Source organism: Haemaphysalis longicornis, unplaced genomic scaffold, assembly GCF_048455015.1.
Source record: "Haemaphysalis longicornis isolate Haplotype H1 unplaced genomic scaffold, Haemaphysalis longicornis Haplotype H1 scaffold_1, whole genome shotgun sequence".
Taxonomy (NCBI): Eukaryota; Metazoa; Arthropoda; class Arachnida; order Ixodida; family Ixodidae; genus Haemaphysalis; species Haemaphysalis longicornis.
In genome coordinates this window covers 98,515,003-98,542,353 of record NW_027526203.1, presented here as the reverse complement: position 1 = coordinate 98,542,353, position 27,351 = coordinate 98,515,003, and the positions used below count along the sequence as shown (strand labels likewise).

At 47.1% G+C, this 27,351-nt stretch overlaps 1 protein-coding gene across 2 annotated transcripts in view; it reads left to right on the top strand.

Moving 5' to 3' along the window:
• LOC144178346 (protein CutA homolog) overlaps nucleotides 1–27,351 on the top strand; it is a 52,815-nt gene that overhangs the window by 10,367 nt on the left and 15,097 nt on the right. For both annotated transcript variants that reach the window (XM_077706125.1, XM_077706134.1), the window contains exons 3-4: nucleotides 411–470; nucleotides 15,128–15,173. In XM_077706125.1, coding sequence (XP_077562251.1) covers nucleotides 411–470; nucleotides 15,128–15,173 — 106 coding nt within the window. The remainder of the gene's footprint in view (nucleotides 1–410; nucleotides 471–15,127; nucleotides 15,174–27,351) is intronic.

The window sequence follows — 27,351 nt, the reverse complement described above, 5'->3', positions numbered from 1 at the left end:
CTGTGTATATCTTGTACCTAATGGAAACCATCCTTTGGAGGTGTTAGTGTCTTGGCGAAATCTGTATTTTGAGGAATGGGAATCCTGGGACCAATATTAGGAAATCTAACAACAACAAAAAAACTTAATAAGCAACAGTCAGAGGTGTTAAGCCTGGTCACCAACTGCACAATTTTTCGTATTGCTGTGTTGATGGTGCGAAAGAGGGAATATGAGGTTGTGTAACTGCTGTCCACGTTTATATTTGCCCTAATCCTTCCATATTTATTTTCCACGTGTATTGCACCGAGTGTCGTAAAAGTATGGTGGCGGTGAATAGCAATTCCTCTCCCAAACCGGCCTCTCCACCATGGTGGGCTGGGCGAGGGGTGCCCCAAGGCTAACACTGCATCTTTCTTTGGCCGTTCCAGTGGCCTTGTGGAGAGAAAGCTGGCTGCGTGCGTTAACTTGGTCCCGGGAGTCACGTCCGTGTAAGTACCTCTCCCCTTCCTTGGGGGACATGCACAAGGCCTGTTCATTGGCACGTACACCTTAGGAGTAGGTGCACAGAATGGCATTGGTGGCCGGCCCGGGGGGAAGGAAGTTAGATGTGAATCCTACCGAGGGATTAGTAAATATTACGGCCCTCACAATTTCGCATTAAGCATTGGGCATTTTCATTTCTGACACTCGCAGATATCCTGCCATGTTCCCACTATTAGTTTTCTGTGTGCAATTAAAAAAAAATGGGGCGAAGCATTTAGAAGGGTTTCTGGTGCTACTGTAACAGTGTAATCCCTGATGGTAGCTTCACGCCCTAACTGGGAAAAATACTCTAGCTGTGTCCGGTGTAAATGTCTTGGTCCGCAGGCTGCAAATCGGCAACTCCTGCCCAAATGATTGTGGCAACTGCACGAGTCGGATTCCCGGCCACAGCGGGGGTTTTTTCAGACGAAGGGGAAAACCCCCAGGTGATCTGAATTCGTCCAGTGTGCCTCATAGCTAATGTGTAGTGTTAAGATCGAGGCGTGCAAGTACAACCCGCGTCGTCAAGGTAGCGTCACTGGCAAGTGTTTTGCCCTCTGTTCGGACGACAAAGCGCCAGAGGCCCAACTGGAGTGGAGAAAAGCAACGATAGGGCATGGTGTCATGCGAACGACTCGAACAGGCAGCGGAACGTTTTCCAGCCGAGTCTAAAACTTCACTGGCTCGGCTCGCTGAAGGGCCAGCGTTTTTATACTACTTCACTCCGCTGGCCTTGATGTGAAGTTTTTAAAGCAGAGTCAAACACCCACAAGAGAGGAGTTGAGAGCAGCAGTGGGTTTTTCTGCGGTCGTAGGGGACGGGGTGCTCGAATTTGAATTAACTGCGCTGGCGAGGCCCCAAAGGGTGGCAACGACTGCCCGCAACCACGCAGACCCAGTAAGAACCTCGCGTGTGGGGGCAGCATGCCGGTGTTATCGTCTTGCCGGCTCGGTGGGAAAGTTCACTGTTGAAGTGTGCTGTTGAAGGTTGGGCGGCACATCGGAGCCACCCACCACAACACAACACAGGACTGCCGATTTGTAACAGTAGTTTTGGCACGGAAAGCCCTAAATGGAATTTTTGGAACAAAATCTTAGAACACAAATATTTTGCACTTTTCCGTGGAAGTTTGAAAGATGATGACTTCAGCAGAAGGGGCATTTTCCATTATGTAGCTGTTATTGTGCATCATATGCACTGCTTGATTCTGGCATTTATATCAAAACATAGTTTATGCTTCATGCTTACAGCTGGATTGTTTAGTGTGTGTGGGTTGGGTCTTGATGCAGGCCACTCACCTGGCATTAGTGCTGGGGCAAGCTTTACGTTTGTCTGTACGGGAACAGGTTTGTCCGTTGAGTAGCCTTTTTAAATGCAGAGCATTTCTTTAACTCACGATGTCACCCGTTCTTGGCGTCCGTAGTTGTCCGCATCGCTCGCCTCGACATGCCCGGCTCAGACGTTTCGCTATCAGCGCGATCAACATTTGATAGCGCGCCCAGGCACGTTTCAAGGACACTCTCTCCCCTCTCTCGGACTAAACGTGCGCCGAGGCTGCCAATTTTACTGCTGACGAGCGCTCTCTCGTCAGCAGTTGCCACAAGTGCAACAACATTAACGTAACGCAAACTACTTAACGTCGTGCGCCCCCGGAAATGCTCTGCATTTGATCGTGCCCCTCGCGAGGGGGATGTTTCACTGCGTCGCCATGCGAACAGTTTGCCACGCTTTAGTTTCAGTTCTGTATCTCCCCGTTGCGGCCGTGGAGAGAAGGCGGCCGGCCGCGACTCTCGCCACCGCGGCGCTGCGGTTGCGAGTTGCGCTAGGAAAGCGAGCGTCGTCTGCTAGCGGGGAGCGGAACGCGTTCCGCTCGGCATCTCCGGTCTTCGCCACTTCTGGCTGCGCACTGCAATAGAAATAACTTTTTTTTTTTTGCATTTATCAGTTTTGGTGTAGTTTTGCTTCGATCTATTCGCCCACATAGTAAGTGTGTGTTCCTTTAGTGCAGAAGTAAGCGTTTGAGATTTATTTTTCAGTTATGCTTACAGTAGTCATTGTAAAAACCTTGGCTAACAACCTATGGATGCTCAAATTTCATCCCTCTGAAATAGGTACTCGAAATTTTAACCCATGTAATGATCACACCCGAAACTTTTAGTCAAGTTTGCTAGAAAAAAAGTGCAGTCATTGTGCAAGCAAATAGGCCAATGTGGACTTGGCTTCCTTTGAAGAAGTTTTTTGTCCTCATTGACCTTGAATTAAAGGATTTCAGCGTACCTAACTTGGGCTCACTGGCCACTGCCCATCCTTCTTGTGCCACAAAAGTCTTAAACACAAGGAAGGCAGCGTTTCGATGTATGGCATTTAATAGTCAAGTAGCTCCCAGCAGAAAAACCTTGTGTGTAACAGTCTTTCTTTCCTCATTGTTTTTTTTTTTGTGTTGAAAGACAGCCTTGCTGCTATAGTTTTGTTTTTATTTTTTATTTTTTGCCTACTGAAATAGCTTCTGGGGTGGAAATCTGAGTTGTGTCTGTTTCAAACATGCCCATTTCACGTCATTTCAATAGTGTTGAGTTGCACACGCAAGGCCTCTTTGACGAATGACACACACAGTGAAGCTCCGTCTTGCTCAAGCAGCATTACATCCGGGCCATCTGCTTTAGGCCGGTCAGAACTCGCTGAAAATGGAATATTTGAAATGGACATAAGAGGACAAAACTGAAAACTTCGCCCCTGAATTTCGCACTTTGCTGGTCAGCAGTGCCCGATGAGTGGTGTGCATAAGCTGTGCAGTGTGTGTTTGAGTACTGCAGGGTTCGTACGGGCCCTTGAAAACCCTTGAAATTGAAAATTGAGTTTTCAAGGGCCTTGAAAGCCAAGAATTTTTTTTCCTTCTCCTTGCAAAGCCTTGATTTCTTGGGGCAACTAAGAGGAGACTAAATTACGTGACCGGGTTTTCGTGGCTTATATCAGCGTGGCCCTGCACACTCCCCATCCAAAACATGCTCTTCACAATTTAAAGCCACCTTGGGCTGCAGTAGTGCTGCTTTGTACACCTTTTACAATTTAAAGTGAGCTTGGGAGCACAGGCATGCTGCTTTACACATTGGCTCGTAGGAACGAAATCCCTACATTGGACAAGGCAGAAATTAGCATAGGTCCCCTTCCAATTTGCCGTACTGCTTTCTGCATTGCCTCATCCGGTTATTCACTCTAAATATCTTCCCGTTGCTGTGTCCCGCCATATCTATGCCCCACTATGTTTGGAAAACAAATGGTGTCGGCACTCCAGGGTGAAATAAAAATGAGCCCAGATAAGCAAAGCTCGAATGTGAGAACGCAGTGCATCTAGCTTTTCAGCTTTACTGGAATGTTTTATTTTGACTGGTGTGATGGTGGGCAGAGCCAGTGGAGTCGTCAATTTGGGGATGGGAATGGCAGGAGGGGGTATTAAGTAATGTTCCTCGCTATCTGAGTCTGTATATTAAGAGCATTTTAAGAGCCCGAAAAAGTTCAAGATGGCATGGCTTTTGTAAAGCTCCCTCAGTGTTACTGTGGGTGCGGGTAAACTTGTCCACTTCCAACCAAAGGGTGCAGCTGTTCCAAAGAGATTTTTCTTGGGGTAATTTTTAGAGATGTAAAGACGCGAACGTTTAGCGGGTGAAAACAGTAGTGAAGCGTTAGTACACATGTTCCTCTGCACCCTTGAAAATGTTTTGGAAGGGCCTTGGAAGTTCTTAAATATCCTTGAATTCTTGTCCCGGAATCCTGTGCGAACACTGGTACTGAATGGCTGATCCCTATTACAGCATGAAGGTTGACAAAGACTGTGTCAAGGAAGATTATTTGGCACACTTGCCCACGCTTTGTGGTGCCTGCACTTGTGAACCACAATGCATGGGGGAAAAATTCTAAGGCAAAGCAGTGCCAGACAGCACGGGAGCTGTTGGAAATGTTTTTTTACGAAAAGAGAGGGTGACCAGTGCGAGAGCAACAGTTCTATTAAATTGCATGACGCAGAGCAGGCTTTGTTTATTACACTGCTTTGAATGTTTCTCATGTGCATGTGTTGTTTGTTGGTATTGTACCGTATTTATTCGAATCTAGGCCGGCCCCGATTCTAAGCCGACCCCCGAAAGTCCGAAGCCATGAAAAAAAAAAAAAAAAACTTACCTCGAATGTAGGCCGAACAAAAAGGCGAGGTCAGCGTTCACAAAAAGAAATCACGTTTATTGAACATGAAGATGCGGTGCTGGAACTCAATCAGTTTCTCTTCAAAATCACCGGGCAACTTCTGGGCGGTGTGTGGTTCGACGACGTAGGCTAAAGCTGAAGCGCTTCATGAATTTCTGTAGCCGGCCCCGACTGGCTTTGAAGTGTGCCCGCGATAAGCCTCGTTCCCTTGAAAGCTCCCTATACGGCACTATGATGGCACCGCTTGTTTGGTGCCATTGCGCCGTCAAAACCAAACGCCACACCGCACGCAGGCCACTATCCGCACAGTTCAAAATGGCGGCATCAGTCCCAGCCGTAGCCTCCTGTATAACGCTTTGTGCCTGCGCAGTGCCAGAAATTCTGCCGTCTTCTCTGGTGGCGTCCTAATCCCAGGTTCTCCTTTGTTAACGAGGGCACGGTCAATGTTTGTCTTCCCACCTGGCAACATTGAGGGGTCGTAAAAAAGTTGTCCAGGCCCTTTGCAAGCGCAAAACCACCGTCGGCTTATCAACACAGACCGCGCTGTGGTAATACAAACGCGCGCACGCCGCCGCTCTAGCCCGGCCGTGGCAAAACATGGCCTGTATAAGAGATACTCTGGCTGTAGCATGTAAAAAAGAATGACGAAAACAAGCGCCGACGGGAAACTCCTGTTTCACACTAAAAAACTAGACTCCTGTTTAAACAAGAAAGATATCAAAAGTAGCGTGGTCAGAAATAGAATGAATTACAGGTTTTCCCGCTCAATTTAATCAAATTAATTGGAGCAATTTTCATACAATTTAATCCAAATGCCAGCTAATTTAATCCAAGTGCCATCTAATTAAATTCAGGTGCCAGCTAATTTAATTCAAGTTCCAACTAATTTAATCCTGTCGCCAACCAAATTTATCCATCTGTGCGAAGGTTGTACAGGAGTGCTTTGTGCGAAATTAGGCGCAGCTTTGCGGACTTCGTTGCGCGTGGTGTGGTGAAAACGTGCTGTTTCTTGATCCATTATGTGAAAAATGTGTTATTCGCACAGCTTAATGGACATTTATTAGAATGCGTAGAGCAAGAAAGCAGGCCTCTTTGACCGGTTGGTGCCGCGGGCGGTGAGCATGATCATCTACGAAAACGCCGTTGATAACTCACGTCAAAACTATCCTCTGTTCCTCGTGTAACAATGCCTTCAGAAGTTCGTTTGATAAAACTCGTTACTTAAAAGCCCTTCGCATTCTGATTTTCAATCAATAAATGTCTTTATGCAGTGTTAAGTATTGTTTCCAAATTATGATATCGTCTGCTCGCGAGGCAATACGCTGGAAAGCCTGCCTGGCGTAACAATACGCGAGCAGACGATACTTCTGACGATGCATACGGCATCAATGGATCAAACAAGACCGCTCTCCTGGTCTGGTAGTGTTAGTACACGTCCATTAAGCTGTGCGCATAAGATATTTTGCACCTAATGGATCAAGAAACGGACATGAACACGAATCGCAGATCCCAATCGCAGAATTTTGGGTTCGTATTCATGAAAACATCGGCTTCAGGAGCACTGACCAAAGATATCTAAAAAGCTTCAAAATATTCGAGCTAAGCGCATTGCGAATATTTCTCCAAAGCTTTTATGGGGCCCTCAAATTCTGAGTATCGCCTTGAGCCAAAGTTCGAAGTCGTAATTGCAGCATTGGTGGTTACCGCGTCGTCAATATCCACTGCATGCGCGATGGCCGCCTTCCGTGCTTCCTAGCGTCACTAAATAAGCTACGCTTAAGAGTACCGCCACTTCACGCACCCGGAGGCGTCTGGGGGCCATTTTGTTTCTGGCTTGAAGAGTTGCCATCTCTCCGAACGCAACCGCCACCGGTTGTGACGGGCAGAGTGCGACCGGCTGCTCTTGCGCCCGCGCAGCCGAGAGAGAGAGAGAGAGAGGAGAGGCGCCCAGAAACAAAATGGCTGCGCCCATGTGTAAACAGACATCACGTGGTGCCGACCGACCAGTGGAAATCCCGGCGGCACATAACAGTGAGAGAAAAGAGTGCCGACACTCTAAAAGCCTTTGTTTAGTGACGCTAGTGCTTCCTATACGTGCAGCGTGGCGATGGAGAACTAAAGAGGGAACGAGAGTGGGCACGTGCCCTCCCGAAGAGCGTAAAGAGTACTTGCGACAGACCGAGGCTGAATGAACTCGTAAATACAAAAAGGGAAGCTCAACGGTCAGGACTCATTTAAACAAAAGTAAAATCGTGTTTCTTGACTGCATTGCCATTAAAAACTTGTTAGTGCTTCATTATTTCTCACTTATTGGCCCTTACTGAGCGGGAGAAGAAGCAACTGGAGCTCATATAGCGGTCAAAACACGGAGGACATGTATACAGTTTGTTATGGAACTTCCGTAGTGAACGCAAAAAGGTGAGCGTGGTGGCGGGAATAGCAAAATAAGCACCTCTTGGTAATTCTACGGCGCTGCGCATAAACCTTCGAGGTTTAATATTGACTCATGAAGCCCGAACTCGCCGTTTTGCAGACTTTTGTAGCAGGAACATGCCTGCGCATGACAGACGACGCCGGGCTGCGTTTCAGTTCACCTCGGCTTGAAGCAGCAGCATCGGCATGGCCATCAAGAAACCTGGGAACTTGGCACCCCCACAGTGAACCGGCTGCTCCAGTGGGTTTCCGGGAGGTAGAGCTATGCCCCAGCTATGGCCCCTTCACTCTTTCGCTACCGCAGAAAATTGACCCATTTTTAGGGGCCCAAGAAAACATTTTTTTTTCTGCTAAAAAATTGGTTAGGCACTAATTGCAGGAGCACAAAATGCAGAATATTTAACGGCCTTTCCAATAACACCAGTTTTTTAAAGGTTTTCATATATCATAGTTGTGAAAAAAAATATCAAAATCAAAATTTTTGTCAATTTGTCGAAAAAAATGATACAAAAGGAGTTGTGTATATCAAACCACCGGTAGTAGAAAAAAATTAGAATATACATTTTGTAGGGAAACATTTCAAAAACACACCCTAAAAAAATGTCGACTTGCGCGGAACAGTTTTTCAGATATAAAAAAAAAAATGTTAGCACGCACGGTGCTCGTGTCTTGCGGTGAAGCCCGACCTCCAATTCAAACTGTGCAATTTCGGGTGGTTCCCGGAATAAATCTGGCGGTTTGACGTTATCAGAGGCACCAATTTGCCCCCACATAACGTAAAAACATCTTGTAAATGGCTGACTTTGCATTTACAGCGGGCACAATATTTGGGACAAGCACTTGATGCGGAAAAAAACATGCATGACGTTGAAAACGGAACGCCGTGGCTGATGCTTGTTGTCGTTCACGGTCAGTTATCTCTCAAAACATAAAGCTGAGCTTTATTATTATCTTCTTACTCACAATTGTAGCCTTGCTCGCAAAAATGAGGTACGATGCGCTAGAATCGTGCCCTGCGATCTTTGGCCGAGTAGCAGTTGCGCGCTGCAAAAAATCAGCACAACGAGCCTCCTCTATTGCAGCGCCACCTAACATTTTTCAGATGAAACAGTACAAAAACTTATCAGAGACTCCGTCCGAATAGACAGTTCAACTAAGCAGCGACATTAGACACCCGGATATACCCTCGCATGGAAACGAAACTGGAAGGCGAACAGCTGGCAGTGTAAGACCGGTTTGAAGCGCTGTCCTCGGCTGAACAGACACCTGGCGACTGGGTGTGACCTTTTGACTTGCATCTGAAGTTCTGATTGCAGAAATCGTGTTTGGGTGGGGGGAATCAGGAGCGTCGTGCTTTGTTCGAGGATCACTCGCGAACGCTTCAGGCGCCATGGCAGGTAGCCTTGAAGTTGGGTAACTGCGTAGTAGCGCTAAATATGAATTTCGCGATGCAGAAACGAAACCGAAACTGTTGTAAACTGTTTGCGAATGGTCCTGGGGTAAGTAGAACTACCAACTTGCGCAAAACAACTTGCGCAAAGGCAATAAAACTGCCTAAAATCATAAAGTAGCTTTGCAACCAGGCTCTGCTTGACATTTTCAGCCGATTTCTGGGATTATTACTGTCAGAGCGCGAACCTGACGATTGAAAATAGTTTGCTAGTTCCCCATTCACGCCCTGATAGCAAAAAACAAGCGCTGGTGCAGAGTAATTACGAGTTGCACGCATTCTTCGTTGGTAGCCGTGACGCGCGATGACCACGCCCCTTTTCCACACCCAGGTGATTCAAAAGCGTGTCAAAAATCACGTTTCCGTTGCAAAAATGAAAACAAAACTGATTTTGAAAGGCCATTTTCTGATCTAACTCCGAACAGCTTTACTTGTTCGAGAAACGCCTGGAACGCTATGAAAAGGCGCTCCCAAAAGTATCGATCAAATTGATCGATTTTGATAGGCGCGGTAGCGAAAGAGTTAAGTGGCTACTGGCTCGTCTAGTAATGGCTACAATACTTTCTTTTCTGGGTGGCGCTAGCTGCGCGCCACTTCCCTCAATTTCACTTGGAAATTGGCGCGTGGTTCAAAATCCTCAAATCCAAGCCGACCCTGGAGTTTGATATACCGTATTTATTCGAATCTAGGCCGGCCCCGATTCTAAGCCGACCCCGAAAGTCCGAAGCCACGAAAAAAAAAAACTTACCTCGAATGTAGGCTGAACAAAAAGGCAAGGTCAGCGTTCACAAAAAGAAAACACGTTTATTGAACATGAAGATGCAGTGCTGGAACTCAGTTTCTCTTCAAAATCACCGGGCAACTTCTGGACGATTGAGGTTCGACGACGGAGGCTAAAGTCGAAGCGCTTCATGACTTTCTGTAGCCAGCCCCGACTGGCTTTGAGGTGTGCCTGCGATAAGCCTCGTTCCCTTGAAAGCTCCCTTGCTTTTGCCTGGAGCACTTCCGTTGTTACTGGAAGGGCAGCTGCTTGCTGCGTCCGAACGAAGTCAGCCAATGCCGTCTCCATTTCGTGGTGACGGCCTTCTCGTGGTCCAGTGAATGCCATCCTTGTTGCGGCGCACGCAAATATCCTCTCCCGTTGCGTCCTCCAACGACGGACATTTTTTTCATCCACGCTTAAGTCCCGCCTGGCTTGAACGTTCGACGACAACTCCGCGGCTAAAACAACTTTTCTTTTAAAAGCGGCACTATAATAGCACCGCTTGTTTGGTGCCATTGCGCTGTCAAAACCAAACGCCACACCGCACGCAGGCCACTATCTGCACAGTTCAAAATGGCGGCATCGCCCCCAGCTATGGCCCCTTAAGTGGCTACTGGCTCGTCTAGTAATGGCTACAATACTTTCTTTTCTGGGTGGCGCTAGCTGCGCGCCACTTCCCTCAATTTTACTTTGAAATTGGCGCGTGTTTCAAAATCCTCGAATCCAAGCCGACCCGGGAGTTTGATATTTCAGTATTTCAAAAAAACTATCGGCTTAGATTCGACGGAATACGGTATCAGTATTTCAAAAAAACTATGGGCTTAGATTCGAATAAATACGGTATTCGTGTTTTTCATGCACTTATACTTGGGAACGGGTGAGGAGATGGTCGATTGTGCGAGGTGGCCCTTTTCGCTTTGTGCCTGCACGTAATTGCGTGATATGTGTACGCGTGTCGCCCGTCAGGTAAATCAAGTGGTAGTCAGCACCGGTCTTGGGTTCTGCAGCTGATTGCCGACTTGCCCGACCACATATTCTTCTGTGGCTGATCTCTTGTGGGCTTTTCCGGATGCAGGTAGTGGGGGTTCAGTTGTAGCCATTGAATTGGCAGGCATTATGGCAAGGGAATAAATGCAAGTGAAGGGTCACGGAGCAACATGTGGCATGGTCTGCGCACATCGCTACTGCTTTGTGCATAAACCGTGCGTAAAAGCAGCCCCGTCAGGAGTATTGCTTGCACACTGTGCAGACACAATTTTGCCTTACTGTTCATTGTGGCATGTCCGTCTGAAGGCTATTGGTCAATATCTGTGTGGGGATAGCAGCAGAAATATTTCTAGTTGCCTCGGTTCAAGACCCATTGTGGGCTGCTGCAATTGTCAGATGGGGAGGGGGACGGGACAGTGTGTGGGCTTTACCCTCTGGCCGGAAAACAGCATGCAACCGTTAATGTACTCTGACAACTACTGAGTGTGTAGTTTCTAACATATTCTACCTTACTTTCATGTTAGACTCATTCATTATCTTTGATGTTAGATTAGATTCACAATTACAAAGTTTGCCTGTTAGTCTCATATATGTACTGACTGTTGCCGGTAATGCACTCCCTCACCAGAGCAGGATTGGCTACCCTGGTGTAGTAACGGCCACAACCTCCCATGAATATGCCAATTAACCCACGGCCCTCAGTCTCCAGTGGCTGTGAAGCAACTGACCACGGCGGCGGTCAGACCTGTGACGATGCAGAGGGTGCTAAGAATACCTGGACTCGGACAGGCCGCCATTGGAATCTGAACATGGCAACGTTTAACACGAGAACCTTATCTAGCGAAGCGAGTTTAGAGGTGTTGTTCGAGGAATTAAAGGGCATTAAATGGGATGTCATAGGGCTTAGTGAAGTTAGGAGGACAGGTGAAGCCTTTACGGTGCTGAAAAATGGACATGTCCTATGTTACCATAGTCTAGTGGACAGAAGAGAACTGGTAGTGGGATTACTAGTCAATAAAAGCATAGCTGGTAACATAGAAGAATACTATATCATTAACGAAAGGGCAGCAGGTCTTGTAATTAGGCTCAATAAGAGGTACAAACTCAAGGTGGTACAGGGCTACGCGCCCACATCCAGCCACAACGACCAGGCAGTGGAACGCTTCTATGAAGATGTGGAATCGGCAATGGCTAAAGCAAAAACACCATATACCGTAGTTATGGGAGACTTCAATGCTAAAGTAGGCAGGGATCAGGCTGGAGGCAAGGCAGTTGGGAACTATGGTCTGAGCTGTAGAAATAGCAGGGGGGACCTACTAGTCGAGTTTGCAGAACAGAATAACCTATGCATCATGAATACCTTCTTCTGGAAACGGGAGAGCCGGAAGAGGACGTGGAGGAGCCTGAATGCGGAGCATAAAAATGAAATAGACTTCATGCAGGATGTGGAAGTGCTCGAAAGGGTAAGGTGTAGTGACCACCGTATGGTAAGATCTCGAATTAGGCTAGATTTGAGGAGGGATCGTAACAAGCTAGTACGAAAGAAGCTGATTAATGAGCTAACAGTAAGATGTAAAGTAGAAGAACTCAGGATCGCGCTGCCGAACCGATATTCAGCTCTTACCGAGGAAGCAGAGTTTACGACACAGGAAGCCAGCGACAACCTTACATGCATAATCACGGAGTGTGCAGTAGAAGTCGGGGGCACGATGGCTAGACAGGATACTGGTAAACTTTCCCAGGAGACGAAAGATCTAATTAAAAAACGGCAAACCATGGCAACCTCTTTTGAAGTTAATCAATAAGCGTAAGACAGCTGACATACGGAAGTATAATATGGAAAGGATCGAATACACTGTAAAGAACGGAGTTAGCCTACAAGCAGTGAAGCGGCGTCTTGGCGTGGGGAAAAATCAGATGTATACACTTAAAGACAAGCAAGACAATGTCATCACAAATAGGGATAAAATAGTCACAGTAGCCGAGCAGTTCTATAGGGATCTGTACAGTAGGCGGGACATCCAGGATAATGCCGAACGAGAAAGTAGTTCAGAGGAGATAGACATCCCACCAGTAACAACAGAAGAAGTAAGGAAGGCTTTGAAAGAAATGAAAGCGGGCAAAGAACCTGGTGAGGATCAGATAACAGCAGACCTCTTGAAGGATGGTGGAGAAATTGTACTTGAAAAACTGGCAAACCTGTATCCGCAATGCCTAATGACCGCAAGTGTACCGGAATCTTGGAAGAACGCGAACATCATCCTAATCCATAAGAAAGGTGACATGAAGCACTTGAAAAATTACAGGCCGATCAGCTTACTGTCAGTCGTCTACAAGGTATTTACCAAGGTAATCGCTAACCGAATCTCTGCAACCTTAGATTTCAGTCAACCTAAAGAACAAGCAGGGTTCCGTAAAGGTTATTCAACAATGGACCATATTCACACGATCAATCAGGTGATAGAAAAGTGCACTGAGTATACTCAACCCCTATATATAGCCTTCATAGATTATGAGAAAGCACTTGACTCGGTCGAAACCTCAGCAGTCATTCAGGCATTACAGAACCAGGGTGTAGATAAGGATATCTACAATGGGTCCACAGCTACCATCATCCTCCATAAGGAGAGCATTAAAATACCTATAAGGAAGGGCGTCAGACAAGGAGACACAATCTTCCCAATGTTATTCACAGGATGTTTACAAGAAGTATTCAGAACATTGGATTGGGAACACGTGGGAGTAAGGGTTAATAGAGAATACCTCAGTAACCTCAGATTTGCTGATGACGTTGCCTTGCTAAGTAACTCGGGGGACGAATTGCAAAGCATGCTTTCCGCACTAGACAAGCAGAGTAGAACCGTGGGCCTGAAGATTAGTGTGCACAAAACCAAAGTAATGATTAATTACCTCGGGACAGCACAGCAGTTTGAGATACCGTATTTACTCGCATAATGAACCCACTCGCGTAATGAACCTTCCCCCCACTTTTCTTCTTTAGAATTTACTTTTTTGCAGCGAGAATATGCTTTTTTCTCAGCATCATTGATGCCGTAGACGATAGCACCAACCTGGCATCACGCTAGAGTGCGTGCAGAAATGCTAGAAACGCATTATAACAAAAAAGAAATCTCAACGGTAGCCGGAGACGTGAGCACAAATGCCCTGGCTCACAATTTAAAATTTGCACTAAACACAAAACGGACCTTCTTGCGTCATGAAAACATGGCGGTGTGTGAACAAAGCACAAAATGTACTCCGCACTCCTTCCCTGCTCTTGGCTCTACCGGCTGGTTCTGGCGGCGTGCGAACAAAGCAGTAAATGTACTCCGCACCCCTTTGCTCTTGCTGCTCCGCGGTTACGCTCCGTGGTTTTGTTGTTCAGCTGTGTTCTGGCCTTTTTGTGTGCTGTTGGAGTGCGCTGTACGATGGGCTGGTATGTGAGCTACACAGCTGGCTTTAAGCTGGAGGTGGTGGAGCATGCGTTGATGCACGTGGAAACCGCATGGCTGGGCGGCACTTCAGTGTTGACCCAGTGCGTGCGAGACATGTTTGGGCGATGAAAAGGGATCCCCGTGTGTCCCGCAGCCCCAAAGAAAAGAAGTTTCCCGGTGTGGGAAAAAAAGTTTTGGAGTGCCTTGACAGTGCGGAAGATGGTGTGCTGCGGGCCGACAGGGAATGTCAAGCCGCGAGCAACTTGAGTGAGGGCAGCTCCGTGGCGAGTAGTTGGAAATAAAAAATAAATTTGATTACATTATTACCAACATGTTTTTATAAAAATGATAAGGCTCTGATAGCAATTTTCTTAGCAGCTTTATTGTATGGAATTTCAACTTTTAAAAATCTGTTGAAATTTTTTCCCGCATAATGAACCCTCCCCTGAAATGCATGTCGAATGTTCGGGGAAAAAGGTGGGTTCATTACGCGAGTAAATACGGTAGGTGGCGAGGCAGTGGAAGTGGTAAGCGAATATATCTACTTAGGCCAAGTTGTGGCCCCAGATCCCCACCATGAGGCAGAAATAATTAGACGGATAAGAATGGGGTGGAGTGCATACGGCAGATGTTCTCAGGTAATGGATGGCAGCCTACCATTGTCCCTGAAGAAGAAAGTGTATGACAGCTGCATCTTACCGGTGCTCACCTACGGGGCAGAAACCTGGGGGCTCACTAAGAGGGTTCAACTTAAATTGAGAACGATTCAGCGGGCAATGGAACGGAAGATGATAGGTGTAACAATAAGGGACAAGAATACAGCGGAGTGGGTCAGGGAACAAACGCGTGTTAAGGACATATTAGTAGAGATTAAGAGGAAGAAATGGATGCGGGCCGGGCATGTAATGCGAAGGCAAGATAACCGCTGGTCATTAAGGGTAACAGAGTGGATCCCTAGAGAAGGCAAGCGTTGCAGGGGGCGGCAGAAAGTTAGACGGGCGGATGAGATCGAGAAGTTTGCGAGGATAAATTGGTCGCAGTTGGCACAGGACCGGGGTAATTGGAGAATAAAGGGAGAGGCCTTTGCCCTGCAGTGGGCGTAGACAGGCTGGTGATGATGATGATGATGATGTACTGACTGAGTGCAGTAAAAAAATACGGGCACAACTGCATACAGCCCACATTTAACTTAATATTCCTGTCTAAGTGCTTGGTGCAGATGTAGTCTGCTCACCGTGTATAGCACAGCCTGCAAAGGAGGTGTTGTGGGTATTGTTTTTGGAAAGATCCAGGCACATCTGCTGGCATTGCCCGGCATAAAGTGTGCTTATGACGTGTGTCGTCGTTTCACCTCTGGCGCAGGTACGAGTGGAAAAATGAAATTCAGACGGACACTGAAGTGCTAATGGTAATGTGCTCATTCCTTCCCTATATGCTTTTCTCATTACGAGTTTGTGACCTGTGCTGATTCCCTTCCCTATCGGTTTTCATTGACAAAAAGTTGCAAACAGGGCCGAGTCACATAGCTTCATGGTTCACTCGCTGTCTGACATAACGCAGGAAATGTTTGCTTTAAGCTGGCCTTAAAAGTACCCAAAACAAGTTATTCGCAAGTTAAAAGGCAGTAATCCCTCAGTAACTCGGAGTCGTAAAATCCGCTGAAGATTTCGAGATAAGCAGAGCTTCGAGTTAAGCGAAATGCCGAAAATTTGTATCCTGGTCACTGTTACAAGAGCTTGTGCTGGTAACAAAAGCTCTACTGCAGAGTGGAGCTCTCATAATATTAAAGGCTAGATGATTCGCAGGAAAACAAAAGCAAAGGGAGGGGAGAACTTCAGTTCCTAGGGAAACTTGGAAAACAAATTTTTATTTTTCTGCGTCACATCGTGATGAAATGATATTTTTCGATGGGGGAAATTTGTTTGTGGTGACTAGAAGAAAACTGCGCCCAATCAATGCATAAAGCTTGAAATCCACTGTTTGCTCGCTCTGGAGTGAGACCACAGAATTTATTTTTGGTTTGCAACCTTCCTTGCATTCACTTGAAGCGGCTTGATATTTGTGGCTATGTGGGCAGCACATTCCCATATGAACTGGTTTTCATGAAACTGTACAGTGGGTTGCATCCGGTGTGATGCAATGTCTTGTACACTGCTTTGCCAATTAGCTTCCCGAACTTGGTTTTCTGGACGCCCAAATTTCGGCACAGCGTCAGTTTTTCAAGCCAAAGGCTGCTCACGGAGACGGGGCAGTCATCACCAGCAGCCACAGCTGAGTCATTCACTGTAAATCGAATTCAATAGAATATTTCAGGATACAAGTATCTTTTCTGTAATGTGTGTGAAGCTTCTGGAGAAAGCTGGATGAAGGGGGATAGTTTTTGGGCAGTCGTGATTTTATTTGCTATGTTCGTGCAGTAGTGCTTGTAGGAAAAATGGTACAAAAAGTTGTAAGTGAAAGATTTAGGCAAGGTCGCAGAGTAGCAGCACAGAAACCATGCCAGACGTAAAGAATAAATGCAAGGTCCCAAACATGTTGCAAACACAGGGAGTATCATTGACCAGCTGCAGTAGTTTATGGCGAAGTAATTTTATACCGTGCTTGCACCCCTCGTATCAATGCATTCTTATCTCATCATAGCTCTTGGCCTCAGACGCCCTTGTGCCAAAAAAACCATACTAAAGAAGAACTGCACTAGTCACCTTCAAGAGCGCCATTGTCAATGGGCATATAAGCGGGGCCGATAGGTATTTTATTGCAAGGATAGCCACAAATGTCCATTACTCGTGCCGCTGTATTGGTGGGAGGCTTTTTTTTTTACTTATAAATTTTATGCAAGTAGTGTGCAGCTTTAGTTAAAGGGACACTGAAGGCTGTACGACTCTTTAAACTGAAAGGTCACACACTTAGAGCTGTTTAGGGAAGGGGAGTAAACATTTGAAACTTGAGTAGCTTCGTGAATAGGGTTTGCTCTATTTTTCGAAATGGAGCAATAAAAGTTGGCTCTGCCGCACGGCAAGCGAACTCTAAAAGCCAACTGCGCTTTAAATTTCAACCTCTTTATTTTCGTTTAGGTAGTCTGTGAACACTGTCAGTAATACTGTCCGTAAATAATGTAGGTGCTGCCAGATACAAAATATGACAGCTGAAATACGTGTTCGGCGCAAACGCTCATAAAGAAATCGGATATTTTGAAACTGAAATTGAGGAGAAACCGAAAGTGAGAATTGAGCGGCCATTGCGGCCAGGCTGAAGTGACGCTCCAGCCAGCGCAGCCGGTGAGCGAGCGGCTGCACGCGGCCGGCCAGCCAGAGCGAACTTGCGTGAATGCTTCAGCCTCCCCGCAGCCCCAGTGGAGCTCGGCCGGTGCTCCTGGCCGGCCGTGGGACACTGCCACCTGCGGTGGACCTGTTCTAAAGGCTTCTAAGGAACCACGCATTTGGTGGGGCTGCCAGTCACGTCCCTGTCGGTTTGCTGGTTCAAAGTGAATTTGGCCGAGGTGAAATTTTAGTTGCAGTGATGCTGGTGATGATTGATAGTGGCGTGATGACGTGTCATCTTACCAAAAGAACTGAGAAGATGCCTATATTTTACACTCTTGGTTTAATACTAGCGCTGCTCTTAGGTTAGGCACAAAAAAAACTTGTTAGGAACAGAATACTTATTTTTCCTGTTACAGGTGGTAGCTGACCTAGGCAATATTCCCCTCTCTGCTTTTCGTCCACCAGCGTTCTCATCTTCTTTTCGTCGCCTCAACAGCCTTGAAGTTAACCTCCTCTGTGCTACCCTTAAAGGGACACTGAAGTGAATTTGTCAAGCTCCGTTTTTGCTTGCACTATGTAGACTGGCTCAAATTAGCACACTTTTCATTGTTTATCCGGTTGACAAATCGGTAATTATTTTACAAAGCGCGAAAGAAGAAAAACTACCATGCGCGGTTTGCGGCGGCCGCACAAACTAAGCTGTGACGTTGGGAGGAGGGGGCGCCGTGATTGGACGATGCCCAAGGTTAGCAATCAAACAAGTTTCGGTTTCGGTTTCGGTCTGTAAAACAACATGTTTGACATTTGATGGCGTCGTTGGATGGGCATTCTCAATATCCCAGTTATCGTAGTACCGCGCTTCTGCCATGTAGTCGGCTGTAAAATGCATAAGATAAGCCTCCCAGGACGGCTTGGAATCGTAGCATTCACTATCTGAGGCCTACGCAGTGCATGAACGCCCTCCGCGTCCCCGCAGACGCTCAAATGCATGCGCTTTTCCCCCATATTTGGAGCTTGCCTCGCTCATGCCTGTATCGTAAAAAGCGTGTTCGCACCAGGCCAAGGGTCTGTTGATTCTGGCCTGTGCCCACTGCCCGCAAGCAGTCGGTGCTTATGGCAACAGCACGCCAACGAGAACTCGCTAGCGCGGCAGTGCCAGCCTGCGCGAGTTCTGTGGACTAGTTCGTGTAGCAATGAACGTTGCGGCCCAAAAAAAGGTGAACTCAGTATAGAAAACATCGGCGAAAAACAAAAAAGTTAACTCATAAAAAAAAAAAAGCATGTACCCGCGGCGATTCGAACTTGTGACTGGCAAAACTCTTGCGATGACATACCTAGCACCCCAGACGACTAGGACACAGGGGGCCGCTGGCGGCGATGGAAAAGATAAGGTGTATAATGTATAACCAGTTTACACTTTTATTTAGTTTTAGTATTTCAAGCAGCTTAGGTGACTATTTGTTGCATTGCGCTCGTGCAGTAAGCGTCCCCCGAGTTTCCACAATAGCTAACGTCTAGCAATTGCATTTCGTAGACGGGAAAGCGTTCGCAGATGCGTAGTCGTGCTGCTGACCGCTCTGCTTGTTCGCCCAGCGCAAAAAAGTGCTTCCCGCACCCTAGTTTTACGCTGTACGCTAAAAATATCAGTTGATTTTATTTCCTTAGTACCTATATTGACTTCGCTCACTCTTCTCCCCCGTCAAGAGGCCTTATATTTTCCTACTGGCGTACCAGTCAGCGAAGCGTCGCATGTGCGCTTGTGCAGCGCTTGTGTGAAGCGACCTTGACTTGGAGCTAGATACAGTGTACAAACTAACGAAGTAAATAAAGGCGCATTCTTCCATTCCCAAACGTGTTGTGGCTTAGTTTCAACTGATCGAGCGAATTGCGACGACCCGTTGGCGGCCGGCGGACTAAACGGTGGGCCGACTGACGCGGTCGCGGAAGGTCGGCGAGCCGTGCAGTAGCGCAGCCAATTGTCAGCTCCTCTCCTGCTGACGTCACACGAAAACGCCACAGAAAATGGGCGAGCGTAAAGAGAGGAGGACAGCATTTTCGAATTGATTTTTCTACTATATAAATTCGCATAAACGCGCACAGAGTGGTCGAAACAGGGCCCAGGGACTCCGGACTACAGTTTGCGCTCGTAATCCCGCATTGTTTACAAATCACTTCAGTGTCCCTTTAAATCCCAGGGCTGCTGGAATCCGCATATTTCCCTCGTGTAGATTTGGATGGATAACACTATGTGTCGCATAGTTTCTGTTTCTTTTCCGCAGGCCCCATCATTTTGTGTATACTTCCCCACAAAGCTCTTAGTTCGCACGCAACCTGCTCTAGCCTCAGCTGCTCAAGCCTAACTTGCTCTAGCCTCAGTTCCCTTTGGGTTGGTTGGCTTTTCCACGCGACACCGAAGCTGCGCAAGAAAGCTTGAAAGCCTTCCACAAAACAGGTGTATGTCAACTCTGGTGTTTGTTAGCTGAATGTCCCTTTTTGTGGCACTGGTTGCATGTCACGTTTTGTGCAGGGCACTTCCCTGTAGTGTGCTGCGAGTAGCCACAGAATATACACGCAGCGGTGGGACAGCTGCGCATATTGCGCAGTTTTGATACCAATGTGTTTTCCTGCGCCAGGCGGCTCCAAAAGCTTGGAAATTGAAAAAATTGCGCCAAACTGCTCCAAAACAGTCTGAGAGCCGAGGATTTTAACACTCCCGTCAGTTTCAATGGGGAAAAATGCTTACTCACGGCATAATTTTCCTGCACCCCCAGGGTGATGTGTTTGTAAAGGTTTAATTGATTGATCATTCAATAAAAGACCCGCATAAAATTGTCCTGGAGATAGTTTTTTTAAAAGTCACAATGTTGGTTGCAAATGTTATATTCTGTTTGTAAAGTTTTCCCATCGAAAACCATTGCAAAGCCCTTTAGAAAAAAATACTTATGTGTGCTGAGGCGACATACTACTTGTGCAAGTTGATGAAAAAACAGCAATTTTTGGAGTGCTGTATCTCCGGAACGACATTACTGGGTGCCTCAATCTTGGTGTGGTGCAGATAGGAAAACATGGCTTCCGGGCGAAGCAGTTGCTCGTGTTTCATGCAGAGTGCTCTACCCGGTTTCTACCCTGGTTTTGGTTATGGGGTAGCTGGGTTTAGATTTAGTCATTTGAACTGTTGCGGGAAGTTGCGAGACTCGAAAGGCGGGAGTTCATCAAAAAACCACGTGGTGCTCGCGAATTCGCCGTGTTCCGGCCTTGATTGTGAGGCACTATGCATGCTTGATGGGAAATTTCGGACTCGTTGCGGTGTTATGAAACGCTGAGTTATTGCTGCCCTTGACAGCGAGCTTGCGAGCGGCGGGAATGGGACGATCGACACTGCACAAGTGGCGGCGCAGGCTACATCACCGCAAAATGTTCAAGCAGTGTCTGATGACGAACGGGCTATTATTGCACGCTAGTGATAATGGTTCATCTATTTGAAGGGGAATTTAATGCCAAGAAGAAGGCGGCTAAACATATCAACGTTACTCAAATTACAGTCGTAATGGACGTGCACCTTGGGGATTAAAAATGGGGGGGGGGGGGGGGGGGGCTGATGGGGTGCGATGACTGTCACCTCGCTTTCCGCAACTTTTGCCACGGCTCTACAATTGTGCGTGAAGCCCAGTCTGTGATTACAAAAGTAATGATATAGGCATTCACGTGATAATAAAAATGCCTTACAATTGCTTAGTTTTTCAATTTGATGTTCTCAAAGGTGCTCCACGCTATACAGTTAAACCTCGATATAACGAAGTCGTACTTGCGGGCGAAAATTTCGTTAAATCGAGAATTTCGTAAAATCGAGGTTTCGATTTTACAGTTAATTTAAACCAGTTATTCAGGTTTAAAAACCTTGCCCAACGCTCAGAAACAACTGATATGTAGTCACCTCTCCACTTAAAGCGGAATTTGTACTAAAACTGGCCGCGAAAATTGCATGAATTAAGAGCTTCAACACTTAGGCAATGGAATTCGGATAGCCGACAGTAGTTCGTGTTGTCGTAAAACCGGTGCTTTTTCCGCAACGCCTCATTAAATATGATAGCAGACTACGTTTCCACTTTTTCTTTTTTTTTTTTTTTCATTTCGGTCACTACTAAACGCCGCTGTTAGTCAACTGAACCCGCGTCCATGCCCCGTGAACTTCACCCGGCGAGGTGCTGGTTCGAAGTTACACCTCTTTTCGTCCATTCAGTGGTAGGCTTAGGCCCGGCGTTGAGGGGTGCGGCGGGCCAACAGCGGAAGGGTGCTATAAAGCTTTCGAAAGACTTTTTTCATGCACAAAGGCTCTGCAGTATGGGCGCGTGATGCAACCACAACACTCGAGATAAAGCCATGATTGAGAGTTGAGCGAAGTAAATACGGACCGCTTCACTTTGTGGAGCAGCGCTTACGTGCTCCCGCTAAAGCGGAAAGCTTACATTAAATATCTTCTGGCCAACTTTGATTAAGCAATTACTTTTATGTCCGCTGAGCCCTAAAGAAACCGATTTCTTGGCATCGCAGCTGTCTAATGAACACATTTTGACCACGTTCAGAGAGCAATTTATTGCCACCAGCACTCGATGTTCAAGCCGTAGTGAAGAAGTCCGTAAGCAGTGCTTGGCGTTTCTTGACCAGGGTGGGCTTTATGTGACGCTCGTATGCTGACAGATCTAACAAAGCTTGCTCTTAAGCGTTCACGTGCGCCTGCCTGCCTCCGCAGAACGTCGATGGCATCTATCACTTCGGTGGCCGTCGGTTTCACCGAAACTTCCTCAGGCTCTTGTTCGGAACACTTTTCTTTCTCTTGGTGTGCGCATGCGGCTTACAAGACTCACCTAATGATGCACGAACAAAATATTTATGTGGTTATCAGCAAGCACAACCTCGAGCAGTAGCGCCGTGAGCAAGGACGCGTAGAACAAAACACTTGAAGTAGGCTTCGGCAGCCTAAGCGTAGAGGGCACTGGCGTAGGCAACGATGGAGACGTCAAAATTGTGGCCGCACTATTTAACCGTCCATGACCGCTAGCGGTTTTTGAACAGCTTTCATCGCTTTTAATTGTTGTCAACCACATAATTCACCGCTTTTCTTCCATTTTAGCATTTTAAGAGTGAGTGTGAGTGCTGAATGTTTTCAATGTAGGCTCTGAGAGGCAAAATAAAACATGCCTTGACCGGAATTTCGTTCTTCCTTTCTCGCCATGACTTCGTTAAATCGAAAGCGCCGCACGAAATTACTTCGTAAAATCGAGATAAAAATACATGGATTTAGCAAAATTTTGATAGAAAACTTGAAAAAATTCGTTATATAGCAAATTTCGTTAAATCGAGGTTCGTTATATCGAGGTTCAACTGTATATGCATGGAGCCTAAGAATTTAAAAATGGTTGGTAAAAATGTAGTGCAGTTTGTACCTTGCGATACTCTGGTAGAAAAACTTTATTGAAAGGCTGTTTCAGTGTTATGTACGTTTAAACCGATTGAAAAGTGCACTCCCCCCCCCCCCCCCCCCTTTGTTGCCGAAAATTCGATGTTTTAGGCTCCTAAGGTGACAAATGTCCTTCTTCTGTTCCAAATCAAGGTTCTTCTGCTCCAAAATCGAGATTTCGCTGCTCCAAAAACTGCTCCCAAATCTGGTTCAGCAGTCTCACCCCTGTACACTGCTTTGCTTCGGATTCAGGCGGCTGCTTGTCTCGTGTTGCAGACCCCTTTCGATTTCTTGGAGGTACAGTCGTTTTACAAGTCTGGCCCTTTCTTGTGTCCGTGGAGTGTAGCAGCTTGTTCTTTTACGACTTGAGACTGTCACGCCCTGGTGGTGACCTTTTGGAGGGTCAGCTCCGCGTCCAGCTGCATTCGTTCCGACAGCTTGCGGTCCCTGATGCCCACTACTATCCAGTCCTGGATCATCTCGTCATGCAGTTCTCCGAAACTGCACAACTTGGCCAGTCGGTGTAGCTCAGTGACGAACTCTTCGACACCTTCTCCTTCGTGCTGTTCTCTTCTGAAGAATGTCGCTCTTTCGTACACGACATTTCTTCGAACTGCGAAGAACGCCTGCAAAACATCGTTGTCGCTGTTCTTCTGTTCCTCTGTCAACTTGAACGAGGCAAGGATGTCTTCTGCCTTGTCGCCCATAAAGTAGACCAATGCGTAGACTTTTTTCACTGCGCATTTCGAGGTGAGGCCACTCGCGATGAGAAAACGCTCAAAACGCCGCTTCCATTGTGGCCACTCACTTGGGCCTGCGAAAGTGAATTCCTCCGGAGGCTCGCACTGAAAACTGGACATGGCCATTTTTCCTTCCTCGGCTTGCGACCCCTGCATTGGTGCCTGCGTAGCAAGTTCGAACATTCGCTGCCGCCACCGTGCAGTGTTCGCGGAGCGTGAGAGACGTACAATTGACACGTTTGGCGTTCAGCCTGAGAGTGCCTTTATTTTCCAGGTCCCCTCCCCGGCTCGCGCCATCATAATTCCTTCGTCGGGCGGACCGAGCCACCGGCTGCGTGCCGTCAGCTCGAGTTTCCCATCCGTCTCGGCATAAACACACAGCACAAAGTGGAATGCTACTTGGGTCAAATTGGAAGCTAGAGAAAAAGTTTCCTGTCAGTATAGGAGTGGCATGAGCGAGGAATCGGGAGTTATTACTGGTTATGACCATTAGCATGCCTAGCCTCTTTCCTAAGACGGGAGAAACCAGTCAAATACACTTCCGGTGTTCACAGCACATTGAGCAATCCGCATTTCTTCTTGGCTATGTATACCAAATTTTTGTTCCACTGCCTAACCATCTTGTATTTGCTATTTCTTGTACGATTTTTTTATCAAGCGTATGAACGCTCAGATGTGAATCCTGGCTGCTTAGGTTTTTTTTTTTTAGCTATGTTTTAAAAGATTTGTGCACACTAAATCAAAGATAGTCAGATTTTAAAATGCCGTGTTACAAGAGACACTCATGGGACCCGGAAAACTTATCTCTTGTCGCCAGAAATTCTGAAAACATCGAGGAGTCAGAATAAATGAGCATCACAGTTTGTTCAAACATGTCAGCAGAAAATTGCCCAGGATGGCCTCATTTGTGGTACTACTTTCAGTGACTGTAGATTGTACCAACTTCCTCCCCATTTTGTGGAACCAAAGTGCCAGCCTTCCTGTTGCTCATAGCACTGTTGTTAAAGTGCTCTTCGGTGTTTGTCAGGCCCAGCTGCTGGCACTTTCTCCCTGCAAAGTCCCCGTCGTCGTCCTCCTCCTCAGGTCCGTCCTCTAGTGCGCCATCTACTTGCGCGAGGATCACGCGACCTGCAAGCTCCTTGTAGCACACGAGGCACGAACTCTGCAGAAGGTTCTGGAACCTCTGCGGTCTCTCGGATGCAGGGCAGTTTTAAATGTAGAGCATTTCTTAGCCTCGCCTCTTCCTGCGTCGGACGGCGTCCACAGCTCCGCGTCTGCAGCAGGTGCGCCTCTCCTCCTTCCCTCCTCTCTCTCAACAGCAGCTGGCGCGCGCATGCGTCGTAGTCAGCCCGTTCGCTCCGGCGCGGTCTCGGCGTAACAGGTGCGTGATAGCAGCGCGGTGGGGCGTGGAAGGGCGCGCGCTGCTTGCGCATACGCGCTCTCCCCCCGTACTGCTCTCCCTCTACTGCGCGCGCTGCAAATATAAAGTGGCTAGCGGTCGCTCGTGCTTCAGTCACTGCGTTGCTCCTTCCTTCCTTGGTTGACGCTCGCTCCCACGTTTACTCGTGTCTGCTACTCCAGCATCACGGAAGAAGCGATGGAAGCAACACTGCCTTCAACCAGTACTGAGGCCCCAATGCTCTGCATTTACTCGTGTTCCCCTCGCGGGAAGGCGCAGGAATTTTTTTTCACCAGGTCTTCCATATAAGGCCCATCTTGCATCATGTCTCTTCTACAGAGGGACGCTAGGGAGCTACAAAAGCTGTCCTTAATAACATACAGTGTGTTGCGACGATAACTGGAACACTTTAAAATTTTTTCCTGAGCGATCCGCCGCTCTGTTCAGGCTCAAACTTCACACAAAGGTCGCATTTTGTGGTCTATTTTGTTTGACACCGGGAACAACAACGGTAGTTACCTGTTTATTCTGAAAATAAATAAAAACGATTTTCGCCTATGGGAAAATGGCGGCGATTTGGACGTGCGAGCCCGAAAACCGGGTTTTCTGATCGTCTGTTAGCTCATTTCTAGGTGCATTTTCTGATCGTCTGCTGCACCATTTGGCTCCGTACGTGATTCCCAAACATGCGTTTCACTCTGCAGGTGGTTCCGTCGTTCCAACATCAACTTGCGGTGGCTCGTACGTCCAAATCTGCGGCCATTTTCCCATAGGCGAAAATCGTTTTTATTTATTTTCAAAATACGCAGGTAAGTACCGTTGTTGTTCCCGGTGTCAAACAAAATAGACCACAAAATGCGACCTTTGTGTGAAGTTTGAGCGCGAACAGAGCGGCGGATCGCTCAGGAAAATTTTTTAAAGTGTTCCAGTTATCGTCGCAACACCCTGTACCATATTTACTCCTGTAAAGAACCCACTTTTTGTCGGGAAATTTGGCATGAATTGGGGGGGAGGGGGTTCATTATTCGAGAGAAAGTTGCAACAGATTTTTAAAAGTAGAAATTTTATACAATAAAGATGGTAAGAGAAGCACTATCAAAACCTTACCTTTCAGCGAGAACACGTACAAGATTATATAATATAACCCAATTGCCCCCCCCCCCCCCCCCCCCCCCCCCCCTCCTCCCCCCCCATAGTGGAGAGTTGGTTCGTACCCCTACCCATTGTCGGAGCTAAGTCGCTTGCGGCTTCCTGGTCGTCGTCGGCCCACAGCACATCATCTTCTGGCCGTCAAAGCTGTTCGTTTCAACCGTGGTGCTTCCAGGGTTATCAAAGTTTATGGCTGTCTGGGATAGAGGAAACTATTTTTCGCCCGCGCACCTTGTCCTCACAGGCCGCGACGTCTTGCGCCTTCGGAGGCATAGCCTGTTTCGGCGAATGAATCGCCTCGTCCAACCACTGCTTGCTTTGAAAGCGGAAGCAGGCCAATCTAGCGGTGGCCCGCGCGTGGGTCTGCAGCAACTCATGCGACGACTGCACAGCCTTCACTTCGGGGTTTCCTTATGCGGTTCAAAACTTCTTTTTCCCCTCCGGGAAACTGGGTCGACACTGAAGTGCCACCCCAGCCATGTGGTTCCCATGCCTCAACACATGCTCCTCTGCCTTCAGTTTAAAGCCAGCTGTGTTGCTCGCGAACAGGCCCATCTTACGCTGCGCACCAGGAGCATCAAAAAAGGTCGCAGCACACAAACGTGAAGAGAATGGCGAGGTCAGCCCAGAAAATCGGAGTGCAAATCTCAGGCGCCACGCGCCAGAAGAAGGTTTGGCAGAGGGCGTTCCGCAAGCGGGCCACTTTCAAGTTGTGAGCCGCGGCATTCGTGCTGGCGTCGCCAGCTGGTGTTCAGATTTTTCTTTTGTTAGAATGCTTTTTTAGCGTTTCTGCTGGTGCTGTGGCGTGGTATTCAGTTGCTGCGATCGTCGAAGGCTTCAGCAATTGCGCCAAGATAAAAATATTTAACACTGCCTTTTCTATTTGCGTAGAATTTTTATGCAAAGTAACCCAAAAAGGAATTCTCCAGAATAAAAGTGCGGGGCGGGTTCATTACGCCAGTAAATACGGTAGTGGCTCTTGTAACCATATCTCTTGTATGCGATGTTGCTAACATGGTGAATGTAGGAAAACCGACCAAACCATTTTCAAATGTCTGTCTCTTGTAACGATGTTTCACTCTATTCTATTTGATTTGCAGTTCCAAATTTTATATTCGTGCAGCTCTACTTTTTAGGCTTTTGTTTGGTGACAAGCAGTGCTTTGTTTAAACTAAATAAGCTAACATTTCTCTCTTCTTTTCTTTCCATTTTTCCATGATGCAAAAGAGCATGTCACTGTGTGAAGAGCAACTGCATTCAAAGGCATCCTAGCGAGGGAGGTAGCGCTGCTTAAAAAAAGGAGTAGAAAAAGTTTCCACGTGCATTTATTTTACATTTACAGGGTCTTGCCTTAGTTTGTGTTTCATAATCTTTTCGTCAAGCTCCAACAATCACATTTCACAATTTGCGACAGATGACATCACAAACTGTAGTGCAAGAAAGGGCATGGGATACCCTGCCTGTCTTCACACTTCTTTCATTTTCTGCATCAATGGGCAACCTCTGCTGTCGCGAGTGCCGTATTCGCCTTCACTGCTATGTTATCTTCCGATGGAGGTCAACTTGTTTCTGAACAT